The sequence below is a fragment of the Rousettus aegyptiacus genome, unplaced genomic scaffold (assembly GCF_014176215.1).
Source record: "Rousettus aegyptiacus isolate mRouAeg1 unplaced genomic scaffold, mRouAeg1.p scaffold_m13_p_1, whole genome shotgun sequence".
NCBI lineage: Eukaryota > Metazoa > Chordata > Mammalia > Chiroptera > Pteropodidae > Rousettus > Rousettus aegyptiacus.
This window is the reverse complement of record NW_023416284.1, coordinates 177,442,110-177,465,847: the sequence shown is the minus strand read 5'-3', so window position 1 is coordinate 177,465,847 and position 23,738 is coordinate 177,442,110. Positions and strand designations below refer to the sequence as shown.

At 49.0% G+C, this 23,738-nt stretch overlaps 1 protein-coding gene across 11 annotated transcripts in view; it reads right to left on the bottom strand.

The window, feature by feature from the left end:
• Positions 1-23,738, bottom strand: part of TIAM2 (TIAM Rac1 associated GEF 2) — a 217,719-nt gene that overhangs the window by 20,956 nt on the left and 173,025 nt on the right. For 6 of the 11 annotated variants that reach the window (XM_036222944.1, XM_036222951.1, XM_036222964.1 and 3 more), the window contains one exon: positions 15,484-15,611. In XM_036222944.1, the coding sequence (XP_036078837.1) occupies positions 15,484-15,611 (128 nt within the window). Of the gene's footprint in view, positions 1-4,789; positions 5,529-6,064; positions 6,169-12,038; positions 14,905-15,483; positions 15,612-23,738 lie in introns of those variants that run through there. The other 5 variants (XM_036222993.1, XM_036222973.1, XM_036222987.1 and 2 more) reach the window with 4 other exon arrangements.

Below are 23,738 nucleotides of genomic sequence, written 5' to 3'. Positions count from 1 at the left end.
ACAACCTGGCCGTGACAATTACTGGCTGTGTGGCCGTGACCCACTCCTCTGTGACTCGGTTTACTCACCTATAGAGCAGGGATCGTGCTTTACAGGGTCCTCGAGAGGAGCCAATGAGGTAAAACCTGTAAAAACACTTAGCGCAGCACCAGAGACCTATACGGCTGATGCTCAGTGAAAGTCATAATACGCACAAGGTGTTTAGTTTTCCAAGTTCTGCTGTTTGCAGAACAACAGATTTCCTGAGTTCCCTGAAGGAAAGGCCAGAATCAACAAACTTCATTTATTCAACATTTCTTAATCGAGCAACCCCTCGATGCCAGGCTCTGTTCTCCGCGCTGGCCACGGGGGTGTCTGGGGGTGGGGGGGGGGGGGCAGGGCAGCCTTTGAGAAGGCAGAGGCCTTTACAGGGCACCTGTGTGTGCTGAGCAGTGATTGCTCAGTGCTCCGTGGCACATCCCGAGGAGGGAGGTCAGAGCGCGAGTCTGGAGGGAGAGACATGTGATTCTGTGGCTCCCAGACCAGTCTCCTCTCTGGGCAGGAAGCAGCCGATCCACAGCCAGTGTGAAACGGGCCTGCTGCCTGCCTTCTGCTCGGTTTCCTTATTTAACCAGAGTTTGGTCAGAATTCAGGAAGGAATAAGATACGCTCTGCTCTCTCTGCCAAGGATATTTCAAGGACTAGGACAGCGAGTGTTCTCCACATCCAGACGTCTCCTTCACATAAGATATTGGGTGTTTCAATGTCATTCTTACATAACTTCCACAAAAACAGCTCATCCTCATCCTAAGACATCCCATGCCAAGTACTGCATTTCCTCTTTCCCACTGTTCACCCCGAAAAAAAGACAGGGCTTCCTTCTGGGATACAGTGAAACCTGCAGACCAACGAAGATGCACACCAGCCAGAATTTTTCCTTGACTTCCAAATGCAAAACAGTGAGACCCCTGGTATAAAAGAAACTTTAACGACCCTGCTCTGAAGCAAACAGGTGAGTTAAGGGTGGGTCCTCAGAGAGAGGGTCAGCAAACTACAGCCTTCGGGCCAAAGTCAGGCTGCCATCTGTTGTTGCAAATAAAGTTTTATTAGCACTGGGCCACCTCGTTCATCGGCCGACTGTCCACGGCTGCCCCCGCACTCAACCGCAGAGCTGCGTGGTTGCCAGAACCTGAAATATTTACTATCTGGCCCTTTACAAGAAAAGTTTGCCAAACCGTGCTATAAAGAGAGGAACCCAAATCAAAAAAAGATTCTTCTCTCACAATTAAGTCTCAATTAAAACTTGAAATAATCTATGCAACTTTTTGTTCCTGGAAATTTTCAGTGAGTAAAACAAAATGTAAGTTTATATATTTTTCTAGACTACAAATGAAATCTTCATTCACATAAGATACAAACCCTTTTATGTAGTATGCTCTCAATCGTGCCAAAAAAAAAAAAAAAACAGAAACACCTGCATGTTCACCTGGCTAGGATCCAAGGCTCAGAAAAACGACTTAAATTTTCTTAACAGTTTTTACTTTGTGTCGCTTTAGAATGGAGGGAATGATTCAGTTTGCTTTTCCTGTGACTTGGGACGTTAAGATCTATATTTAAATTTTTTCCTGTCATTATATCATTTAACATTCATTATGACTATATTTAGTTCTTAAAAAGTCTCTAAACCAATATCTTTTCATTTTTTTGGAAAAAACTTATACTTAACTATGATTTGTCTTATCTACCAACATTATCCTCCACCTACTTTCCATCCACAGGTATTTATTTCAGGTCTAAACTGTTTTTCTCTTCCTTCCATTTTTCTCTAGCCAACTTTGGTTCTGACGATTATATAAATTTATTCAAACCATGTATTTACAATAAGTCCCCCTTTTAACATTTAACACTATCATTCTAGTTAGTTTACATGTTTACTGCCAGTTTTCTCAAAAAAACATTTCTATTCAACATTTTATTATGTCTCTGACTTTCTTCTTGGCAACAGATAATAATATTGAGACATTTTTGTAGGAAAGGTCACTAAGTGTGACATAGTGTTAGAAGGTACCAGGTTGAGATTTTTTCCTATATTTGTCACTTTGTTCGAAGAGAAAACATGTGATAACACCGATCATAATCAAATTCTTTGGCAAATCTGTCAGCCACCGATTTTCTGGGCAGGTAAAGTCTACACTGTAAACAGAAGACCGAGGACAGCTCACCTGAATCCCGCAGAGTCAGGTGTAGCAGTTCAGCCTGTGTCCAGCTTTGCTCAGGACATCTCTGCCCGGCTACCCCCGCCCAGACTGTCCCCCTGCTGAGCATGCTCCCCTTCTACGGTTCCCTAAGAAGTATGTTTTCTTTCTAGTGGTAACCCACGTGGGCTCCTGGTTCCCTTACCTAGAAAAAGTAGGGCAACGCCTGGTTCCAGCTGCAGATCAAGCACTCAGCTCTGAGCGCGGTTCTGACATGCTCAGGAAACTATAATCCGGCAGCATATGGTCCAGCTCCTTGATGCCATTCCTCGGGCACCTTAGATCAGCTTCCAGGCTGTCGTAGAGTTGCGCCCCCTGCTGGCTCTGTCTAGTTGGCTCGGTCTACCTTCTTTTGGAACCTAGGCCTTAGGTCTCCCTGTCCTCTTGGATTCCTCTTATTGGTGGGGTGTAGGGATCGCGGGGGCGCTCATTAATTAGGAGCCATGAAGGGCAGAATAACACAGTCAACATTGCTCCTAATTATTGTCACCCTCCTACCGTCCGAGTCATCTTTCTATGAGAGCATTATCGACATATGGTTGCCACATAATTTTATCTCAGGAAACATTTTTGGAGGAATCCACAAGCTAGACGCTATGACGACACCGACCGCCAGAGTTGTTTTTTGAGACTACTGCACCATTGCTGAAAGGTGCCGTTCTTCTTGTGATGTTTCTCCCACCACCTAATGCAGTGGGAAAAGTCGCAAATAACACAGAAGCAACAAGAGTATGAGAAGGTCATTTACGAAGACATTTTTACCCTTTGAAGGATGGGATTTGGGGGCGGGGGGGTGGGGAGACTCTATATAAATGTAATTCTGTAAGGAGGGCGCTCCAAGGGGAAACCCGACATTGAAAAGGCACGCTCAGATTAGTGAGTGGCTATAAATTGCTGGAGAAATATTCTCTAAGAATTATTGACAAAATTATGGGTTCAGTATAACTAGACCCCTCTAGTGTTTGCACACAGTACCCGTGAAGGGGGTACTCAGCTTCTGCCACGTGGAAGAGGCAGAAGGAAGCCCGCCGACCCGCTCCGGGAGGAGAACGCGCCGGCTCCGACGTAAGGGGTTTTCTGGAACGCGGCTCTACTTAAACGTACCCCAAATAGAGCTTTAAATGGCTTTTTAAAAAGACCAGAATCTACTTTTTGTACCATACGAATTCTAAGGTTATTATATCGTGGCAGATTTCAAAACACGAATTTTATCTATTAAATAAGTCAAAGGCAAAAACGTTTATGTATCAGTACAGCCTACACGTAGAACAAAAACCACACTTCACATTATCAGACTAATTACCATTCAGATGCGAGTGGAAGCTAGTAACACACCTGGTGTTCCTGGCCCTATGAACTTTTCTGCTAGAGATTTCAAATGATTTGACAGTAGCAACTACTGACATTTCCTTAAATAGCTCTATAAAACAGATCCTTTAAAAGATAAGACAAAACAAAAACACACTTATGTAGCTTAACCAAATTTGCAAATAAAGCTAAAGAACCAAAAAGTGGTGTCCAGATTTCTAACATTCTACACGCGACTTAACGAATACTGCTGCTCTGCCCCTAAGTCGATTCTGAGAGCAAATACACAAGTATTTCATGTCTCTGGTATTTAAACACACAGTTATTTGTTTGGTTTTTCACATTTTTCCTACGATCGGTGCCACATTCTCCTTACCGGGCAGTCCGGTGCCGTGACAAGAAGTGGCTTTAGAATCTGACAGAGCAGGGTCTGAACACCAGCCCCGTCACTGGCTGGCCTGTTAACTTCTCCTATCTCATTTTACCACGCCAAACGGGGCCAGTAATGTCTATTTAATGGGTGGTTGTGGAGACAACGGGTTTAAATAAGATGATGGATACAAAATTCCCAGTGCACGCTAAGGGCGGTGCCGGCATCCTTGCCCCGAGGCCCCTGCAGTTTGCAAAGCCGTTTCACGTGCATGACTCCTGAAGTTCACTGCCTCAGAACTGCCGTGGAAATGGAATCCCATTCTTCTCAATCATAAGGGTTTAAGGATTCGGGGCTGAGGTTCCGGCACTCCATCCCCTGGTCCCTCCTCCCGTCCGCCCCGGCAACGGTGGTGAATCAATCCAGAGACAAACACCCTCCTTCTCCAACTTCGCCCAGCAGGCGGATGAGACCCTTCTGATGAGGCCTCTTCTCTCTCTTCTATGTCTCACTCTCCAAAGGTAAACTCAACTGTGTCTGGCTGTAAGGACAATGACAGTCAACCCAAGGGGCCGGCGACACTCAGACACCGAGAAAGACGCCACAAAACAGCCGGCACCTGCCCCTGTTCTGTAACATTCTCCGGAAGAAACCGAGCCATGGTTTCCCCACCTGGGGCAGGTAGACAGGAGTGTGTGTGCTGGTTCGGGGAGCGTGAGGAGCCATTTCCCAGCCCTGAGTTTGATGCAGACAAATTATGAATTCTTAAGGAAACTTCCTGAACATTTAAACCTCACCATCCACAGGGTCTCGCTGCCACTCAGAAGCAGAGCCCTCACGGATGCACAGTGAGCCGACGTGGCCACCTGGCCCTTACCGTTGCTTTAAGAAGAAGGCCCTTCTCCTTATTCCCTCCAGAGGTCGGTCCCTTTGCGACATCTTTAACCATTACACCGACTTCTACTGATTGCCCTTCCATTAGGTGACGCGGGTCAAGGACGCCCACGGTCACTTATGACGAATGGGACGGGGGTCAGGAGAGAGGGGCGAGGCACTCCGATGGGTCGCATCGCCTTCCTGCTGAAAGAGGACTGATTTTCAGTTCTAACGTTCACCTGAAAACAATGCTTGGAATCTGGTTTCAAAAAAAAAAAACTGTAGCTTTAGGGAGAAAAAAATCACAAAAATGTGAACCATTAAATTATTTTGTTAATATCCTGACAGTATTCATTTATTTATTTTGCTAGAGTTAAGCAATGTGATAATCAAGCCCGATATATTACTCTGGATTACTTCTTATTGACAAGGTCTCAGAGTCATCCTCTCATGCGGAATAATGTGTGCCTCGTACACATTTCCCTGAGACTTTACCACCAACCGATCTCTAAAATCTCACACTGACTAAATAATAGAAGTGAAGTAATCAAATTTAAACTCGACCAATGACTATTTTCAGTAAACGGTTTGGCAATTTCAATCGAACTTCTAGATAAGGGCAGCTGATGACCTACAAAAGGGACACAGACAGGCGGACCGAAGCCATCAGAGGCAAGGTGACTGTGGCAGAATGCCACAGAAAACCTTTTAAGTGTCAGACACAGAAGACTGTTTTTAAATCTCACCTGAGATTACTGATGTTCAGTCCATCCTGGAAACTCATCTCTAAACCACCATGTTTAAGGCTCTGCTGGGCAATCCAGAGGCGAGCAGCCCGTACCCTGTCCCTTCCCCATGCCTGGAGTCACCAGGCTGATATGGCCGGGCCGGTCTGCTCATCTGATTATCCTTTACCTCATGCCTGGACGGACCCTAGAGAATTCCGGTGCCAGCTCAAAGCAGGGACAGCGACGCACGTTACACACTTGTGGTTTCGAAGCAGCTAGCGACGAAACCCCAGCTTGTGCAAGTGTCAGGCCGGAACTGGCTAAGTAACTGCACATCTAAGGGTTTCCTCATCTGACACGTTTTCTGTCACCACGGGAGAATTCAGGTGGCAGCGAAGCGTTGGCCGGTGTGAAGGGAGGTGGACCACGGAGGAGGAGGGTCTCGCTGGAGGCTGAACGAACAAAAGGAGGCCAGAGGAGGCGACAACCAACCAAAGAACGAAAAGGAGAAAAGAGAGCACAGGGTGGGGCCGGCCTCTCGCACATACCTGCAATGTTCTCCTGTCTCCCAAATTACTGACAAGTGTGTTTCCCGTTGCCCTGTTCTTCATGCTAGGATCAAGAGCAGGAGGCTGATTTACAAAACTGATCTCTCAGCGGTGAGCAGCTGCTCTCTGAGTGTGACGGTGAACACGCCATGACCTTCCTAGGCAGAGTTTCTGCACGACCTCTCCTCTCTCAGCCACCCCGCCCCAAGCGCAGAGTGGCACACGCATCCACTTAGAGATGAGGCTGGGGAGGAAATTGCCAGGTGACGCAGAGCTGTTTCTCAGAACTTATTCTTTTTTTAAAGTGAAAGCAGCTACGCTCTGGGTTTATCGGGGCCTTATTAAAAAGTGAGAACGTGCTATGAGTAATGGAAGGTGTAAACGAAGAAACCACGTCTTCGTCTCTGCGGCGCAAAGCTTTCATTTAGCTGCGACCTCTAGGCAGACGCACTAGTCGATGATTGTTTCGCATGACAAGGGCTGACCCTGCCGACGCCTGTGTGAAGGAGGTTTTAATCGAACGCATGGACAAACCAGCGGGACTCTACGCCAACCCCATTCTTGGTAAATATTAAAGACAAGGCGCCCAAGCAGCGGCCACACAAACTGAGATCATGCCTGCGGCTGCTATTTCCTCAAAGGGAAGGAAAGTGGTGGGCAGCTTGCGGGCGTGACGGCGGCCAAGGTGAGGCTCGCTTCTCAGCATCCTCAGACCACAGCCCGAACCGCCCCTGAACTGAGCGTCTAAGCCCTCCTGTCCCGGCCACACGACAGCTGTTGATTTTACCCAAGTGAATACTAGAACATTTTGGTTTGCGACCGCATTTTAAATTCACGCTCCCGCCCCCAACTCATTTTTTTTTTTAAACTAATTCTAGAAAATAAAACTTTTTAAAATGCTAAAACACCCGCACATAGTGTTGCACTTGGTATGCGAGAATCTAGGGATGTCGAACCACCACGGTCAATCGATACTGTCTCTTCCGGTCTTGACCTAATCATTTATTTGCCATTTAGAGACGGGTTGTTATTTATTTAAAGCATTACCAGACAATCCCACCCAAACAATTAGACTTGACAAAAGTAAAGTTCAAAATGCTACTTGACTAAACAAGCAGTGCTTTTCATTTTGTAGGCACTTGACGATTGATTCTATAATGTCGATACTATTAAGTGAAGACAGAGGCTGGACTATTGAGATGTTTACTGAAAGTCAGGATTTTGAACCTAGAATTTCTGGCTTCCTAAGGGCTGGGGCAATCCACAGCGAAGCATCATGGGACCAGTGAACTCCTGGGATTGTGGGCCACCGTTACGTGTGTATGTGAGCAATTTCCTGAGGGTCTATCACGTTCATCAGATACGCTCCATCGGTCTGCTCTAAATAACTTCCTAAACAAGGAAAGAGAGTAAAAGACCAGAGCGGATTTGGGAAGAAGGAATCTAACCGTCCTCACCTTCATAAACCTTGAAGTGTTGTTAACTTTGATAACTGTCTGAAGGACCACGAAAGAGCAATGCTAATCCTACTTGGTTCTTCTGAAATTTAGCCTTCTTCTAAGCACCTCTCTGGATTCATGAGGACAAAAGACCATGCCAAGCAAAAGACAGCGTGAGAAAAAGTGTTCACGCAGAAAGACGGGGAACAGTGCCCAGCAGCACACACAGAGCCGGGACGGGCCTCGGAGACTGGCAGAGCCGCCCCTCACCTGCACCGATGCGGAAGTTTGATGACTTGTCCAAGCACAACGCGATTTCAGCGTAAGACGTGGGGCAAAGTCCCATCCGAGACCACCCTATGCTCGCATGGCTTCCCCTGAGAATGCGTAGAGCCTGCTCGTGGGGCTTACCGAAGTTAGGATTTAGTTATTAGAGAGACTCAGACTCCCTGCTTTCTCCTCCCCCAAGAAGTAAAATCGTACTGAGGTCTCCGCATCTCTCTAGCTCCGACCCAGGAAGCCTAGAAAGGAAACAGAGATGGAGACACAGGGCCAAACGCCGCCCTGGACGAGGAAGAAAGATGGACGAGTCCTGCGACTTCTCCCCACCGGCATGAGCATACGGCCCACCCCTCAGCCAGCACGGGGCACAGGGACCTCTCCATCCGGCCCCAGATGGAAACGAAGGGGAGGTTTTCAAAGAGCCAGGCTGGAAACCCTTTCCCCACCCAAGCTGCAGGTAGCTGACCGGCTAGCCATTGAACTTAGCCCTTTGCCTTGAAAAGGACAAACACGTCCTTCCTGAAGTCTCGTCTCAGACGGCGTGGGAGCAAAATCACAGCCCCTGTCGTCTCGAAGGAGAGGATAAGGAAGGAGAGGCCTGCGGCAGAAACAAACACGGGAAATGAGTCCCGCGGCCAAGACCAGGTAGGTCCGCACGCATCTCCGCCGGGTCAGGGGCAAACCTTCGTGTGGCCTCCGCTCTGGGGAGTCTTCGAGTCTCTCTGCTGTTCGCCATCGCCCCAGCGGTGTGAGGAAGGGGGCGTCATGACCCCGCCAGTGCTGGGGCTACTCCTCCTGCAAGTGGGTCCCAGAGGCGGCTCCCACCCCACACGCCCCGATCCCACAGCCCACCCCGCCGAGTCACGAGCGCCCTGCACTGGCTGCCCCTCCGACTTGCTCCTCCTCCCTCCTTCATTTTGTGCTTCTGAAGATGACTCCCAATAACAACGCTTTCTTTGTTTCCAGGAAAAATAAATAAATAAAGGATGAAAAGGGACAGTCTGGAGGAGAGGGAGAAAGCGGGGGCCAGAAGAAGGCAGGCAGCACAGCGCTGGGGGGAGAAAGGGAAGAGGCTAAAAAGGGAGCCAGCCTCGTGATCTGAGAGAGAAGGGGGAGGGGAGGCAGGGACCGCACGGCCGCCTCGACCCTTCCGGCCTCTCCGTGAGTCAGGAGCTAACGTCCCCACTTCGCGGATTAGCAGACAGGAGAGGAGAGGAGAGGAGAGGAGAGGGCCGTAGCCGGCCCCAGCTCCCCGCCCCCCCAGACCAGCTTTGCAGGCCTAAACGGTACCCGATGCCGGCTCAGAGCACGTGAGCCTCGTGCCGCCTGTGTGGCACGCGCCGGTCCAGCCTCATGCAGCCGGAAGTCCCCGCGTCTGGGCTCTAAAAGCCGCCGTGGCAAAGGCGCGGCCAGCAGAGGCCCCGCCGTGGCAAAGGCGCGGGCAGCGGAGCCCCCGTCAGGCGGCACCTGCTGCTGCTGGCAGTGTGTGTGTCTCTGGGCCCCAGTCGGCCACGGCTCTGCCGACGGCCACAGCGCGCCTTCCACTTTCAAGTTTGATTCTCCCGTCCAGGGACATGCTTGGTGGGGCCTGAACCCCGAGGACCACATCCTGCAGCCACTTTGACAGGGAGGCAGCGGGGAGAGGAACCGGAGAGAGAGGCCACCACCGGCAAGGCCACCCGCTCCTTACCAACTCCACCGCTCGTCCTTCGCCCGCTGGACAGGCTCCCCCTTCCCAGACTGCTCCCACGCGGCCGCCACGCACGCAGTGTGTCCGCCACGCACGCAGTGTGTCCGCTTCCGCGCTGTCACACTCCGGCTCGCTGCGCCCACCCGCGGCTGGCCCTCCCCACGCGGACCTGGTTTTCTCTTTCTCTCTGGCTCAGCTGGCACTGTGGGGGACATCTCTCACCCGCTGAAGACGTAAGTGATCGCTGGCAACGAGGAGGACAATGTCCCTTCCTGCCACACCCAGCAAAGAGCTGGCATCTTCTAACACATCGGACCAAACGATCGAGGATAGACCAGGAAGAGCAAGGATTGATACCTGAAGCTAGGAACATGGAAATTAAAAGGAAAAAAAAAAACATCCAACAAACCACAAAGAGATCAAATGGCCTTTCATACTCCAACGAAAACGAAGCACAGTCACTTCGAACGAGTCCACGGACCTGCTGCCCAGCCCCTCCAAAGGGAAGTGTGGCGTTCAAAAAGGAGAAAAAATGCATTTGAGAACTGGTGGAAAATTCAGCTCAGCTTGATCCAGCCTGCGTCCTCGGCGCCTCTCTCCACGCTGACATGACGTCTCTCCTCTACGAAGTGACAAGTCTGCAAGACCTGGCAAAGTCTCCCCGGCCTCCCTGAGCATCACGGATCCCACTCCTGCTAGATCCGACATCTATTTTTATTTAGTCATCTGAAGCGACCCTTCGCAAAAGGTCATCCATTCACGACACGCCACACAAGAAAAATAAGCTGAAAGGTGAGCAGGCTTTGTCTTCCTGCCTTTGAGGAGCCAAAAGGACTCCACTGCCGGGGCCCTTGATCCCCAATTCATTTCCGTCTCATGGGACAGCTCGCAGGATCTGACCACGGACACTGCCCTTGGAAGACGGTAAGGCAGCTGAGATGAGTAAGTCACAGACTAGGCGCGTAGAGGGGAAAGCGGTCACAGCACGTACGTGTATGTGACACATCAGGACGGGGGGACTTTTGAGCCTCATGATCTCTCACCTTTGTGCTTCTAGTCATACCTGATCCTCTGAACAGCACGGGGTTGGTGGTGTTATTATTTGTACTTAGAGATGAGGACACACTGTCTTAAAAGGTTGGGTATCTTGTCCTAGGTCACCCAGTGGGAAAGCCTGGTGGATCAGGACACAGATTCGGGTTTCCGACCATGAGGTCAACGGTTCTTTCTTTGTACCAGTGCCTACGACAAAAGGCTACGTGGAACTCAATCATCGTGAGAGACAACCGTCTGTCTCACTCCTGGAAAACATCAGACCCCAAGTCACTTTTCAGGGACAATGAGTTTGCTTTGAGGATGCTCTCTCTCTCTCTCTCTCTCTGCTCAATCATACAGAGATTATGTCAGATAACATGCATTTAGAAATAGGTACGTTTAATTTTTTTTTTTCAACAAAAGGTCACGATTGCATTCATCTATTGAATAGCAGCCATGGAGAAAGGCTACTACTTATAAATAAATTATATGTTAGTTTGACTTTTTAACTAAAACATCTTATAACCAAATAGATCTTGAAATAATGCAGGAGACTCAAAGGTATGAAAAATGTATAATTTGAAAATGCTGGAGAACAAATCACGTAGCCCAATAATCTTTTCCTTTCTCTTTTGCCTCTTAGCTCTGCGAGCTCTTAAAAGCAATTCACGTGAAAAACTCAAAAGGTTAAGCTAGGTGGGTGAGCAGGCATTAAATACTAAATGCAAGTTATGTTCGTGCTTTGTCCTAAAACCTAGCCATTAGCGCATGTCCCTTTCTTCTTCCTTGAAAAGATAAACGGGGCAAAATATATCTTAAACTTGGTTAAAATTGCAAAGAGCACAACACACAGTCGTCATGTTGTACATCTCCAGATTCTCAATGTTCTCTGTTCCATCAACACGACGCCTACAAACTGTAAAAATAATCACGGCCACAGCTACACTAGGTGATTACATAAAATTCTCCTAACAAAGATGAAAAATATTTAATATGGGCATAACGAAAGTAAAAAAACCCTGCTTACCCTGTGGAAAACGGTTTCCCTTTTGTGGATTTTTTAAATAGCATTTAAGTCCAATACAAGTATGTGCTGTACTCCGAGGAAATTTTACAAAGCATAAAATTAATTACGGTCTTCAAATTATTTCTCTTTTCAAACGCGTTTTACAGATTCAACATTCGAAGTTTCCCTAAGACTCTGAATTCTTTGTGTTTCATTTCAAAAGGACAAAACTATTTCAGAGATCAATTTAAAGACCTACACATCCTTGGAACGAGAAAAGTTGACAATGCCACAGAATAACTAGTATCCAAAAGAAATCTTCTTATCCTTAGCTGTAAAAAGTGCTCATCAATGTCGGAATCCCTCCCCCCCCCAAAAAAAAATACATATCCTTTCAGCTGCATGACAGTCTTTAGACATTTTACCATAAAATCAACTTTCAAGACAGAGAAAACCATGCAAGCAAGCCCTTACGTGGACCGCAATCTGCATCCCTCAGAATCAAAGCCCTCGTTTACTTACGTGCTGAACATAGGAAGGGAAGTTCAAAGAGACCTGCTCCCTCTGGGAGAAATGACTGCATCTAGAGTCGGCTGTTGAGAAATGAGTAAGACACACACGTTCTCTCTCTCGCTCTCATTCCCAGGCAATGAAAAAAATCCCGAACTGTTCTTCCAAGTCACATTCACAATGATGCCCTAGCGCCACCAAGCTCTTCCTCCCAGGCAGCATCAGGGAAGGCCCACCCCCTTCCTCTGCATGTCTACCCCTGGCCAGGAGCCCACCCGCTCGGCGGGGTGGGGTGGGGGGCACCAGGTTAGGGCGCACGCGGAGGTGACAGAGCCACCGAGTGCCCCGTCTTCAGAGCCAGCTCCGAGAGCCAAAAACAGACACAAGCAGCATTTCCGGGGTGGGGGGGGGGCACTGCTTAGCACACCTCCAGTTCCCAGAACAAACCGGGAACTTTCAACCCCCTCACCCAAAGGGAAATTGTTTATTCCTTTCAAACTCCAAACTATTACAATAGTACAAGCTAATTTCTAACAATACCAAAAAAAAAAAAAAAAAAAAATCTCCCACCGACGAGAGGTTGACAGGGGCACACAAAGAGCTGTGACAGTAATAGGTACCCTTGAGGAGAAAGAAGGCAATCAATTAGGAACCATTTGCAGAAATTGTGGGGCTGTCAAAAGCCTTAGTTACAGCTGTGCTTCATCAAGCCAGGCTGCGTTCGATTTTCGAGGGAAATTATTCCTTGTTCTGAAGTGTAGAATATTGTTAGTAAAAATATCCCAAACGGCCCAGGTTCAACCAGGGTCTAATCTGAAAAGAAGTTAATGACCCCTGAGAAGGGTCGATGGGTCAGACAGAGAAGCCTTGGAAACAGGGCAGGTCTCCTCTCGGCAGAGTGACCGCCTCCCACGGGCATCATGGGACAGCACCAGGACGGTCCCGAAAGATCCACGCCCAGCGTGCGCCAGGCTCGCATCATAAATCTCCCAAGTCGCCATGTGGAAAACAGAGAAAGATTCCTTTTAGATACAGCCTGATGTTTCTAGGAGGCTGAAAATAATACTACAAACGGAAAATTATCTTTAATTCTTAAATTCAAAATTTCCTCTTTACTCATCTCCATTGCAATTATTACTTTCGATGGTCACTGATTCCTTTCACGTAAGAAGCAAAGAACATGTGAACTGAATAATTGTTGGGCATTTAGTTAGGATTTTATGTACTGAAATCCACTGTGACATAGAGAGAGGTGTCTTCAAGTTAGAAGAAGGTGTGATGACCACTTGAGAGGAATTTGACGACAGATGCTTTACATGCTAATGTTCTCTTTTAACATTTTTTCTACGTTCTTTGGTATTTATTTCCTTTCTCCTTTGACCCTTTTAACAATGAAAATTAAAGCTCAGCCGCGATGTCAAGCTGAATGGCGGCTTTCACTCCTTTTCTTAATTTCTAAATTGCTTCTCCAATGTTCATTTTGTAAACGCTTTGTGACGATAGGTCCTGTTAAACGATAGAATCGGAAACGGCCTCCACGTGGGAACTTTTTGAATATTTCATTGAATCTTAAAATAATATAAAATTTGGAGAAGAATTTCGTTTCCTTCTGAAGAATTTCAATGTATAACTGAAACGGATTATGACGGAGAGGAAATCATTAGCCGTGATGGCGTTAAGTGATTCCCCGAGCCGCCCCACTGTACAGTGCCCACAGGCACACTTACCTTAAATAGACAGCCTAGCTACTTGAGTGTTTCAGAAATATTTGCTTTTTCAAAAAAATTTAAGACAAAGCAATCAAAACACATCTCTTTGATGTTCTAGCATCTATTTCTTCAGCAAAAAAAAAAAAAAAGTAAGATGAATAGTAGCTACAATAATGGATTCTCAAAAATAAATAACCCACCAGAGACAGGACAGAGTAGTAAGATTTAAAATGCTCGTGGTTTCAGTTTAGTAAAAGAAATTGCATCCTGGGGGCATAACCAGACCAGTGAAGGCGGTTGAGTATTTGCTTTGTATGAGAGTCAGAAAGAAGGGAAATGTTGAGGCGGTAGATAGGGAATGGGGTGGATAACCAAGGAAGAGGCTGAACGGAGGAGAGGCCAGGGCCGGTGGCCGTCAGCATCCGCCCTTCTCACAGGGAAGGTCACCGGTCACCAAAGGACACACGCAGGGCCACTCACACCAAGGTACTGGCTTGTGGTAATCTTTGTCTAAACCCAACTGGAGCGTGATCCTGCTGTGCGTTTTATTTATATACATGCCATAGCTTGTATTTCCTCCATTCTTGATTTGTATTTAAGGCGAAGGCAAGAAATACAATAGTTATTTCAAAGTCAGTTAAAACTGGACTGTGAATTAAAACAGATGTCAATGAGACCACTTCTGAAACGAGAGCTAAGAAGAGCTAAAAACGCAAGAAAGGGGTGGACTATGACGAGCGTTGGCCAGAACACGGAGAAACTGGAACTCTCACGCATTGCCAGGGGAGTGCGGAAGGGGGCATCACCACAGGACCGAGCAAGTCCCCTTCCAGAGGCACGCCCCGAGGCACTGAAGATGAGGATGCAAGCGAGGATCGTATGCCAGTGTTTACTGCGGCATCGCCCGCAACAGCCAAATGGTGGGAACAACCCGAATGTCCATCAACAGATGAATGGATAAACGAATGCGGTGTATACGTACAATGCAGTATTATTCAGCCGTACAAAAAAAAAAAAAAAGGTGGCATTCAGTTCTGACACACGCTACGACATGGATGAACAGGAAAAACATCATACTAAATGAAATGGCCCAGAAACAACAGGACAGGTGGTGTACGCTCACTCTTCTATGAGGTACCGAGAACAGGCGAACGAGACAGAAAGCGTGACATTATGGGGGGGTGGGGGGGGGTGCGTGTGAGGGCCTGGGGCGAACACGGAGTTACTGCCTGGTGGGCAAAGAGTTGCTGTCCATCGTGATGAAAACGTTCCCGCTACGGACAGCGGTAACGGTTGCCTAATACTGTGAATGTGCTTAACGCCACTGGAGCGTACACCTAGAAGTGCTTAAAACGGGAGACGTTATGTTTTATGAATTTTACCGCAACCAAATGACAACGTTCCAAAAAATAACTTAGCTTTGGTCAAAATATGTACACAAAAGGAATGGGATAGTGATTTACTGTGGCTTTCAGGACATCGGAGCTTAGACTTTTCCTGTCCAAACCGTCCTACCACACGAATGACCGTGTTCGCATGGCTCTGTGGCGGCCTGACAGGAGGCACGGAGGGCTGGCCAGAGTCGGCGGCTCCCCTCAGTACCTCGCTTCAAATAAATATGGAAACTGTCGGCTGTGGGGAGAAACACGTCTTTCGTGACTGCCGGATCCAGGGACGGGACGACTCATCTTCTTTGTCCCCCGCCTAAGGAAAAGGTGGGCGTTAACGCTTGCCTGCCGGGTCCTTACTTGCGATTCGGGGCGGCATCTTACCCTGAACGTCTGCTCCGCTTTCTCCCTGGGGGAAACCTGACCCAGAGTGCCATCGGTCTGACTCCTTTTCAGGCCAGTTGTGATGTCGGGGACGTTGCTGAAATCTGCATGAAAAGGGACAAAAACATATGTGGGTTTGGCCATCGGCAGAGATTAGTCACGACTGGTTTAAAGGCAGAGAGAGAGAGAGCGAAAGAGAGAGAGAGAGAGAGAGAGAGAGAGAGGAAAGGGGAAAAAACGAACCCCCTAGGAGGCCGCACATAGCGGTCCTCGGTGACGCTGACGTTACAACATGCACGTAGCTGGTCTTCTGAAACGGAGGTGGGCTCTGGCTAATTGAATAAACGATATCTGTCTGTTGTCACCAAAGGTGACCAATGACCGATCGAAACAATGACTTGAATGCCTTGTTCCTCTTGTCATTGCTATGCAAACCACAATTCACTAAACTCCGACCTTTGATAATAATTTATTTGGACCAAGAATCAAACAGCTGTGACCATTGTTGGCACTTCCGCATTTCTGGCTAAGTGAGGGTAAAATCACCAGGATATCTTGGAAAACCAATGACGGAATAGCGTAGATTCTTATTACAACCCACGACTCCCTCATTTACAAGTATAGTTCTTTTTCTGGGATCGACCACAATTTCCTCCTAAACTGAAAGTCCTGAGAGGAATGGCAAACCTGCGTTAACCTTGTGGAGTAAGGGTTAAGAACTAATATAACAGGTAAGTGGAGCACATGGCTTTCCAACCTCCACCTACACACACACGCCGTCTCAAGTCTTTCCAGTGGTTCTCAAGTGAGCAAATGCAAGAAAGATGGAAAGACAAGCTCTATTAAAACATAACACAGGTTTGCATTCTAATTCTTGTATTTGGTAGACTGTCTCCTCAACTAGGTGAAATCAGATGGCTTTGGATCCCACTTAGCTACGAGAAGTCATCGGTTTCACACCTGAGTTGATCTAGGCCTCGAAGGCACAAATGGACGTTGACAAACTCTCCAGTATGGTGGGGGCAAGGACAATGACCTCTGGAAGACTTTTAGAAGCTATGGGAGCCCTAGGAGGTTGAGGGAATTCACAGATAGAAATGCTAGTCCATGAACCATGCTGATATCACCGACCACTACTCAGGCACTTGCTTTTAAGACAAGACCTAAAGAAAATGTTTTAATTTTCTACAGAATACTGGAGTGCCCACTTCTTCTTCCTTTTCCTTCTTTTGACACCCTAATCTCACCCAGAAAAGGACCAGATCCTCCAAGTCACACTTCATGGCTGTGGGTTGCAGAGTTCCGTTAGCCCGACGGGGCAGTACCGATCACAAAAGCATGAGCTATCCCTTGGCAAATTTCAGGGAGGAGTGACCGGTGGGGGATACCAGGCTCGCCTCCCCCGGGTCCTTACCGCCACGCCACGGCAAGCAGAGCACGCGGAAAGCAAGATTATGCCCTAAATCCAAAGTGATTCGCCCCTGCTCCCCCATCACAGCTCCTGAGGCTGCTCCGTGCACCTGCCGTGCTCGGCATAAACACACCCCCCACCCTCCCATCCGATGCACACATTTTGAGCCCTGGCTATCGTCCAGGTGCTGTGCTCGGTGCTCGGAGTACAAAGACGAATGAGACGCGGTCTCTGCTCTCAAGGTGAGCTTCCGGTCTGGGGAGAGGTGACTAGGGAGGGCGGGAGGGACAGGCAGAGCCACGAGTACAACAAAGTGTCATGGATGATGTGAGGAGAGTCCGCACAGGGCTGAGCGGGGACACTCAGGGACAAGGTGAATTCTCCAGGGGGCCGAAAAGCCTTCCCAGGACCGGAGACACTTGCACCAGGTCCTGACATCTGAGGGGTATTTATTCGTCCTGAAAGCTGAAGATGAGCAGGCGGGGCGCACAGTGGGGACAGGGTACTCCACAAACGGCAGGCGACTGCGTAAAGGCAAATCAGAACAGGAAGGGTCCAGCGGGATCTGGGACCCTGCTGAGTGTGACCGTGGCACGGAGTAGGGCAGGCAGGGAAGGGCGCCCTCGTACAGAGGAGCTGAAGGAGGGCAAGACCTCAGCAGAAGAACCAGTCACAACGTCACCGCAACCGGAAGGGCGTGAGGTGGAAGGACCCAAAGGAACACAGAACAGAGCGACGGCAAAGAAGTAAGGTGAACGGGCGGATGCCACGGTTCCCCTCTCCGCCCCCTATTTCACATAAGGACGTACAGAAAAGAGAGGGAGGAAGGCAGAGGCGCCTGGTTTTTACGCCTTAGGTGACCAGGTAGACGGGGAACAGGAAAGGGTGGGGATGGGAGCCACGTGCTTGGCTTTGGGAACGCTGCTGCGTTTGAGATGCATGTCGACCCCCCGGGAGGAGACGCCCAGAGGCCGAGTAGTGCAGGGACAGTCTGCGCAGGGATGTGGATTTGGGACCATCACGACAAATCTGGCAGCGAAGCCGGGGGGATGGACGGCACCCAGGGAGACTGCGCAGCGACACAGGCACACGAGGACCCTGGCGTCGCCGATGCACAGCGTGCCGGGGAGGAGGGGCCCCCGGAGGAGACGCCGCTGCCTTCGGGGAGAAGCGACGGCCTGAGGAGTGCAGGGAACTCGAGGAGGAGCAGCGTGACAGAAGCCACGCAGAGCACACGGCCGACCGAAGCCACGGACTCGAATCTGCGTCGCCGCCGCCCGGACCTTGCAAAGGACGAACCCCGGTGTCTCCAGAGTTTGTCAAATACAGAAAACACGACCAGCCAGCGACTGGTTCGCGGACTCCCGGTGAAGAGTCCTGGGAACCTGCTGCTCGTCAGGTGCGTGCCGAGTCGTGGGGAGACAGCGATGAGGGAGACCTCGAGTCCCCGGGGCTCTCGGAGGCGGCTCGGGCACAGGAGCTCGGAGCCTGCAGGAAGGAGCCAGATGGATGCTCGGGAAAATAACACGGTGATGTCAAAAAAGCAGGTGTCATGTGAATTCTGAGTCATCTAGTCCATCTATTCCCACAACTTTGGAACTTCAGTGCTGAAAACCCCCCAAACCACTTTTATCTCTTCCAAAGGCGACATGTTTCGTGGGGACAGAACGCTGGGTGGCCTTCCTGTCAAAACCCGGCCCCGCCCCAGGATAAAAGGCTTCACTACGCGGCGGCGAGGCTCCCCCATCCCCTTCGGGGCCCCTAACTTCAGCAGCCCTTGGGCGTGGCTTGCATCCTGTCTGCGGCATGAGCTGGGACAGGATGGATCCCAGCAACCAGCTCCGAGCAAGGCTGGTGGCCTCCGGGGATCCCAGAGGAGGAGGCAGTTCTAGAAGGTTCCTGAGCCCTGCCAAGACGGGAGCTCTGTGAGCTGCTCCACCATCCAAATTTCACAGATGCTGAGTCAGATCTGGGCACAAACAGTCTCTGTGGTGACTGACTCCTTTCCCAACCCCACCGGCAAGGCACCATCGCTGATCTTAAGAGGGCAGAGCACAGGGGACACCAGGCCTGACAGCGTCACACCTGGGGATTCCGGTTCCTCAGATTTTGCCGGGACCTGCATCCCTGTGAAAAGCGATGTGCCCTTAGCATCCTTTCCAGAGGAGAAATGGGAAGAAAGCAGGTTCTAGGAGAACAGCAAACTGCCTGGGGGGCGGGGGGAGTGTAGGCCGGGAAAACGCGAATGTTTATTTACCGAGCTGGTTTCAACAGGCGCTGCCCCTACGTGTGGCCCCACCGGCCTCTGCCCACGTCCTGAGCACCAGCTGCTGAAGCCAGTACATGTGTCCTTCCCCTGCCCACCGAAAGCCTGGCTTCCCGCCTTGGAGAGCAGCCTCGTGGGGACGTATTCACGGGGACAGGCCTTAGGGCGCATGATCCCCATGCCCCCCACCCACCCTCTGCTTGTCCCTCTACCGGACAGAAGTTCGGGCTGGCTCCAGAGGAGGCTTTGGCAAATATGATGGTAAATACTGAAAGAAAAAAAAAATACGGAATCAAGTCAAGGCCTGTCCTTATATCTAGCAAACACGCACTTTTGTTTCTTGCCTTATTCCCGTGAAGTGGACCACCGGGGTGGGGCCCAGCAACGTCAAACGTCTAGCATCTCCGGTGGCCGTCGAGAGCACCTACGCGGCGGCTGAGCAGAGAGGCTCGGTCCCTCCCTTTGGACGGACAGACTCAGTTACCAGCTCCCGTGTCAGATGGGTGCCGGGCGCCAGGCACCCGCAGGTACCAGGCACACCGCCAGGCAGGCACCGCACGTGAAACCAGCGAAGACGGCTTTCTCCTGCAAGGAGCGAACATCTGCTGGACGGTGACGACGCAGCGGGCAGGCTGCCCCCCGCTCTCCCGCTCGCCCCACACGTCCTCCGGGCGCGGGAAGCGGGCCTCGGGCACGAGGCGCCTGGTAGCCCAGCGTCCTCCCCCCGGGGTCTGCGTCAGGACAGACCCCACCGGTGTCACTGTCGGCCACGCGGCTCGCCACCCCGGCGCCTTTCCGATTAAAGGGCAAAACCTACGTTCGAGTCGCTTCCTGCGCAGCAACTTAAAAATAGAAACATCAGGAAATGCTGAAGCTAAGGTCACCTCGCCTACACGGCTCATAATATGAATTCAAAGTTACATTTACATCCCTTCCAGATCCAGTCTCACCTAGTTAGTATGCAGGAGTGTGGGCCCTGCACCGATCTCTCGCTCTCTCTCTCTCTCCTAACTCACAGACGCGCGCGCACGCGCACAGCATAAGGGGCACCAGGCTGTGATACGCACGACCAGGAATTCTCGGGACATGGGTGGCACTGGGAAGTCTGGGAACGGGCCTGGGCACACGGTGTCCCTGCCAGTCTCCTGCCTGCTGCTTACTACTCCTCAGGAGCGCTCGCTCTGCTCAGCAGGAGGCTACAGCGTTTGGCTCATTCAGCTGATGCCGCCCCATAACCCCGGCCTCACTGGCCGCTTCCTCTTAGTCAGGTAGCAAAAGAAGAGGCAGCGAGTTCTTCCCAGGCCAGAGGCACCACCCAGGTGGCTGCCCGCAGAGCCTGGGGACACCAGGCAGCTGGGTCTCAGGGAGGGTGGGCCAGGCCCTCTGCCTGCGCTGCAGCGGGAGCTGACCACAGGAAGACAAGACAAGGGTTCGCAGAGAAGAGGGAGCCAGAACCCCTCCTGAAGAGTCTGAGACTATCTCCTGCGGTCTCAGAAATGGCAACTGTAAGAGGAGGCGAGTTACAATCTCCCCAGGCCAAAAACAAGAAACCAGAATGAAAGAACATTTGTTTCCATTATCTGATAGAGACTTTTTTTTTTTTTTTTTTTTTTTGAGAAACTAACGTTGGTGGTCAGAGCATCAGGAAAAGCTCTGCTCACTTTGTGGGTTGTGGATTCACTTGAAGTTCGCGGAAAGGACGGGCCAGGAGGAGGGAGATTATTTGTACACTATGCTTTTCATACTTCTAAGCGTGCGCTGCAGCACGCTGATTCTCAACGCTGTCAGATCCAACGTATCTATATAATAATATGTACTTTTACTATCCTGAAATAAAGTTCACTCTTAAGCCATCTCCATACATAACTTCACCAAAAAAAAAAAAAGCAATAATGGCAACGCAGGGAGAAAAGCCAATGAAAAATCGTTTGTAATTTAAGAAAATGCTCCGACATGGACATGTTTGGGCGCAACCGGTCCAGAAGCTCGTCCAACACACGCCCCGCAGAGACTCGGCCGGCGACCCAGCGTCCTCGCACACCGATGTCCGAAGTCGGTGTGTCCTGCTGTCAGTTCAGATGCATAAAGGGTGTTGCCACCAGCGACAGGGTTTTCCAAAAGGACAAAATTCCTGACAAAGTCCTGAACAAAACGCAAGACAAACTCCCCTTGATTTATCGGGTTGTGGCATACCTACAAGACTGAAAGCACCCTAAAGCTGTGTGTGGGAAGGGTGAGATGGGGTGGGGGGATAATTTGTGTTTATTTGTAAAACGGAGCTGGGTTTTGGCCCAGATAAATACGCACATGTTTCTCACCTACATGAATGTCCAGTGGAAGAATTCTGTGAGGCGAGGGATTCACCTGAGCATGCGGGACATCCGGCGACCAGGTCCCCCAGCCACTAAATGCCAACTTTCCCCCCAAATCATTATCAAATCCAGAAACGGACCCATAAACTTTCAAAGGAGTACTGGTGGGCAGTACTCCTTCTGCCAAGAGCCATCTCCCCCTCTCTCTGTGGCCAGGACCTTGACTTTGCCTCTGGGAGGGCCAGTCACGCCAGAGGATGCAAAACGCACCGAAAAGCACACAGCTGAGAGCCAGAGCAAAGTGAAGGTTAGCTCCCTCGCTTCTGGAAGAAAGAGGAGAGGTGCTCGCCAGCAATGAGAAGACAGACCGCATTCAGACACACAATGCAGCATGTAGAACTGAGACTGTCATCTCAGGCTCAGCAGTGGGTTAGCTGAGTAAACCATGAACCCCTGGACTCCCTATAGCAATGCTGTGAAGACTAAAAAAAAAAAAAAAATCTAAAAATAATATCAAAAAAGTTACAAGTGTATCGTAAATGGCTGAATTACGTTTTCAGCTACATAATCCCCTATGACGCTAGCTGTACACCTTTGACGTTTAACAGCTTTGTGTTTACTTACATTCGGGTGACAGTTTGTGTGAATTGTTATTAATCTACTTGATTTATGCGATTTCTCTATATAGTTTCTCAGAATGTCCACTATGTAATTCCATAGGTGAGCAGTTTGTAGGGAATCAATACATTTTAGATCTGAAAAGAAACTCAGAAATTATCTAATTCAATTTCTTTATCTTTTTTTGTGTATTTATTTGTTTGTTTTTAATGTGAACGCAATTTTACGAAAAGGCAAAGATCTTGGTAAGTCCAAGCTGCCAGTGGAAGAAGTCAGCATTTTGTAAATACGACATTACAATTCTCTTTTTAGTTTTCCAAGCTGTACGCACTACTGTAAAATTTTGCATTAATGCTCACGACACAGTTTATCATAATGTCAAGAGCACATTGAGCCCTCAGTTCATTCGCAGAGAACTTAAACTCTCCTAAGATTTTTAAATTTGCAAACTTTGTATAATGATTATTTCTAATTAACTCATATTTCTCTCAATTTTTCTTATGTTTTTACTCAAATATGCAGTGGTTTGTGACATTTTTCATTAATCACATTTGCAGTACTCTGTCATCTAGGCAAACATTACTCTTCATCAGTCAGCGAAATAAAATAAAAATAAAACCAATTAAACAGAATAACAGAAATAACAGATGGACTATTCAGTGAGAGAAAAAAATCACTCTGAGTTGGCCACGTTCAAAGGCTACTCAAGTCCAAAACTGCACCACTCACAAAGAGACCACCATTAATATTATGTGCTTCTGGTATAAAGATTAACCTACTTTTCTGAAGATATCTAGGACTCTACATTTCTTTATTGTTATTATTCTCATGTCAAGAAAATTCAAAGCATCAGTTTGAATGTCATTGTTAAGCCTGCAGAGAAGTAAATTCTATCGCAGCATAAATACCATGCTAGAAAAATGTAAATTTTATAAATCTTCCAAGTCCGCTTAACCTGAGGTTACAGACAACTGCTGATGCAAGATGTCTGGTGATAAACAAAGAGAAGTGAATCCTGGCAGGAAACGTTTCTTAACAGCAGGCTGTCATGATTTGAGTCCACTTGTCTTGTGATAAACATTCTCAGCGTCTGAAAGACTATGCAGAAAAACAGGAATATGGCAAGTGTTTTCAGGGCAGAGACGTGCCATACGCACCCTCCCTGCTGATTACAACCTAGCGCAGGAAGGCCTTCTTAGAAGAGGAGAAGAAAGGTGGGGTGTACCCTCATTCTCGTTCTCCGTGAGGGCTCTCGCTGTGACAGAGGCACGTGCTTAGCCCACAGAAAGGAGGCAAAGGGCCTCCCCTGGAACCTTATGAGGTTCCTGATGAAAATATGAGGTCGATGGTAAAGGATTCGATTCTTTCAGAAGCGGATTTCTGCCAGAGCTAGGAGGACCATCTAGGGGTCACAATTACATTCAGGGGCCCATGACGGACACCGCTGTTTTTCAGACACTTGAAGAACTTTAATGAAGTGGAATTTAAGTTCAAAACCCATATGAAGTACTTAGTCGGAAATGTATTTAAAGACTCTGAGAAGAAACCTAAGAAAAGAACAAAAACGTACACACAAGATTCTGTTAGGGAATGTGCTGTGGGAAAACGAACCCACGCGGAATAC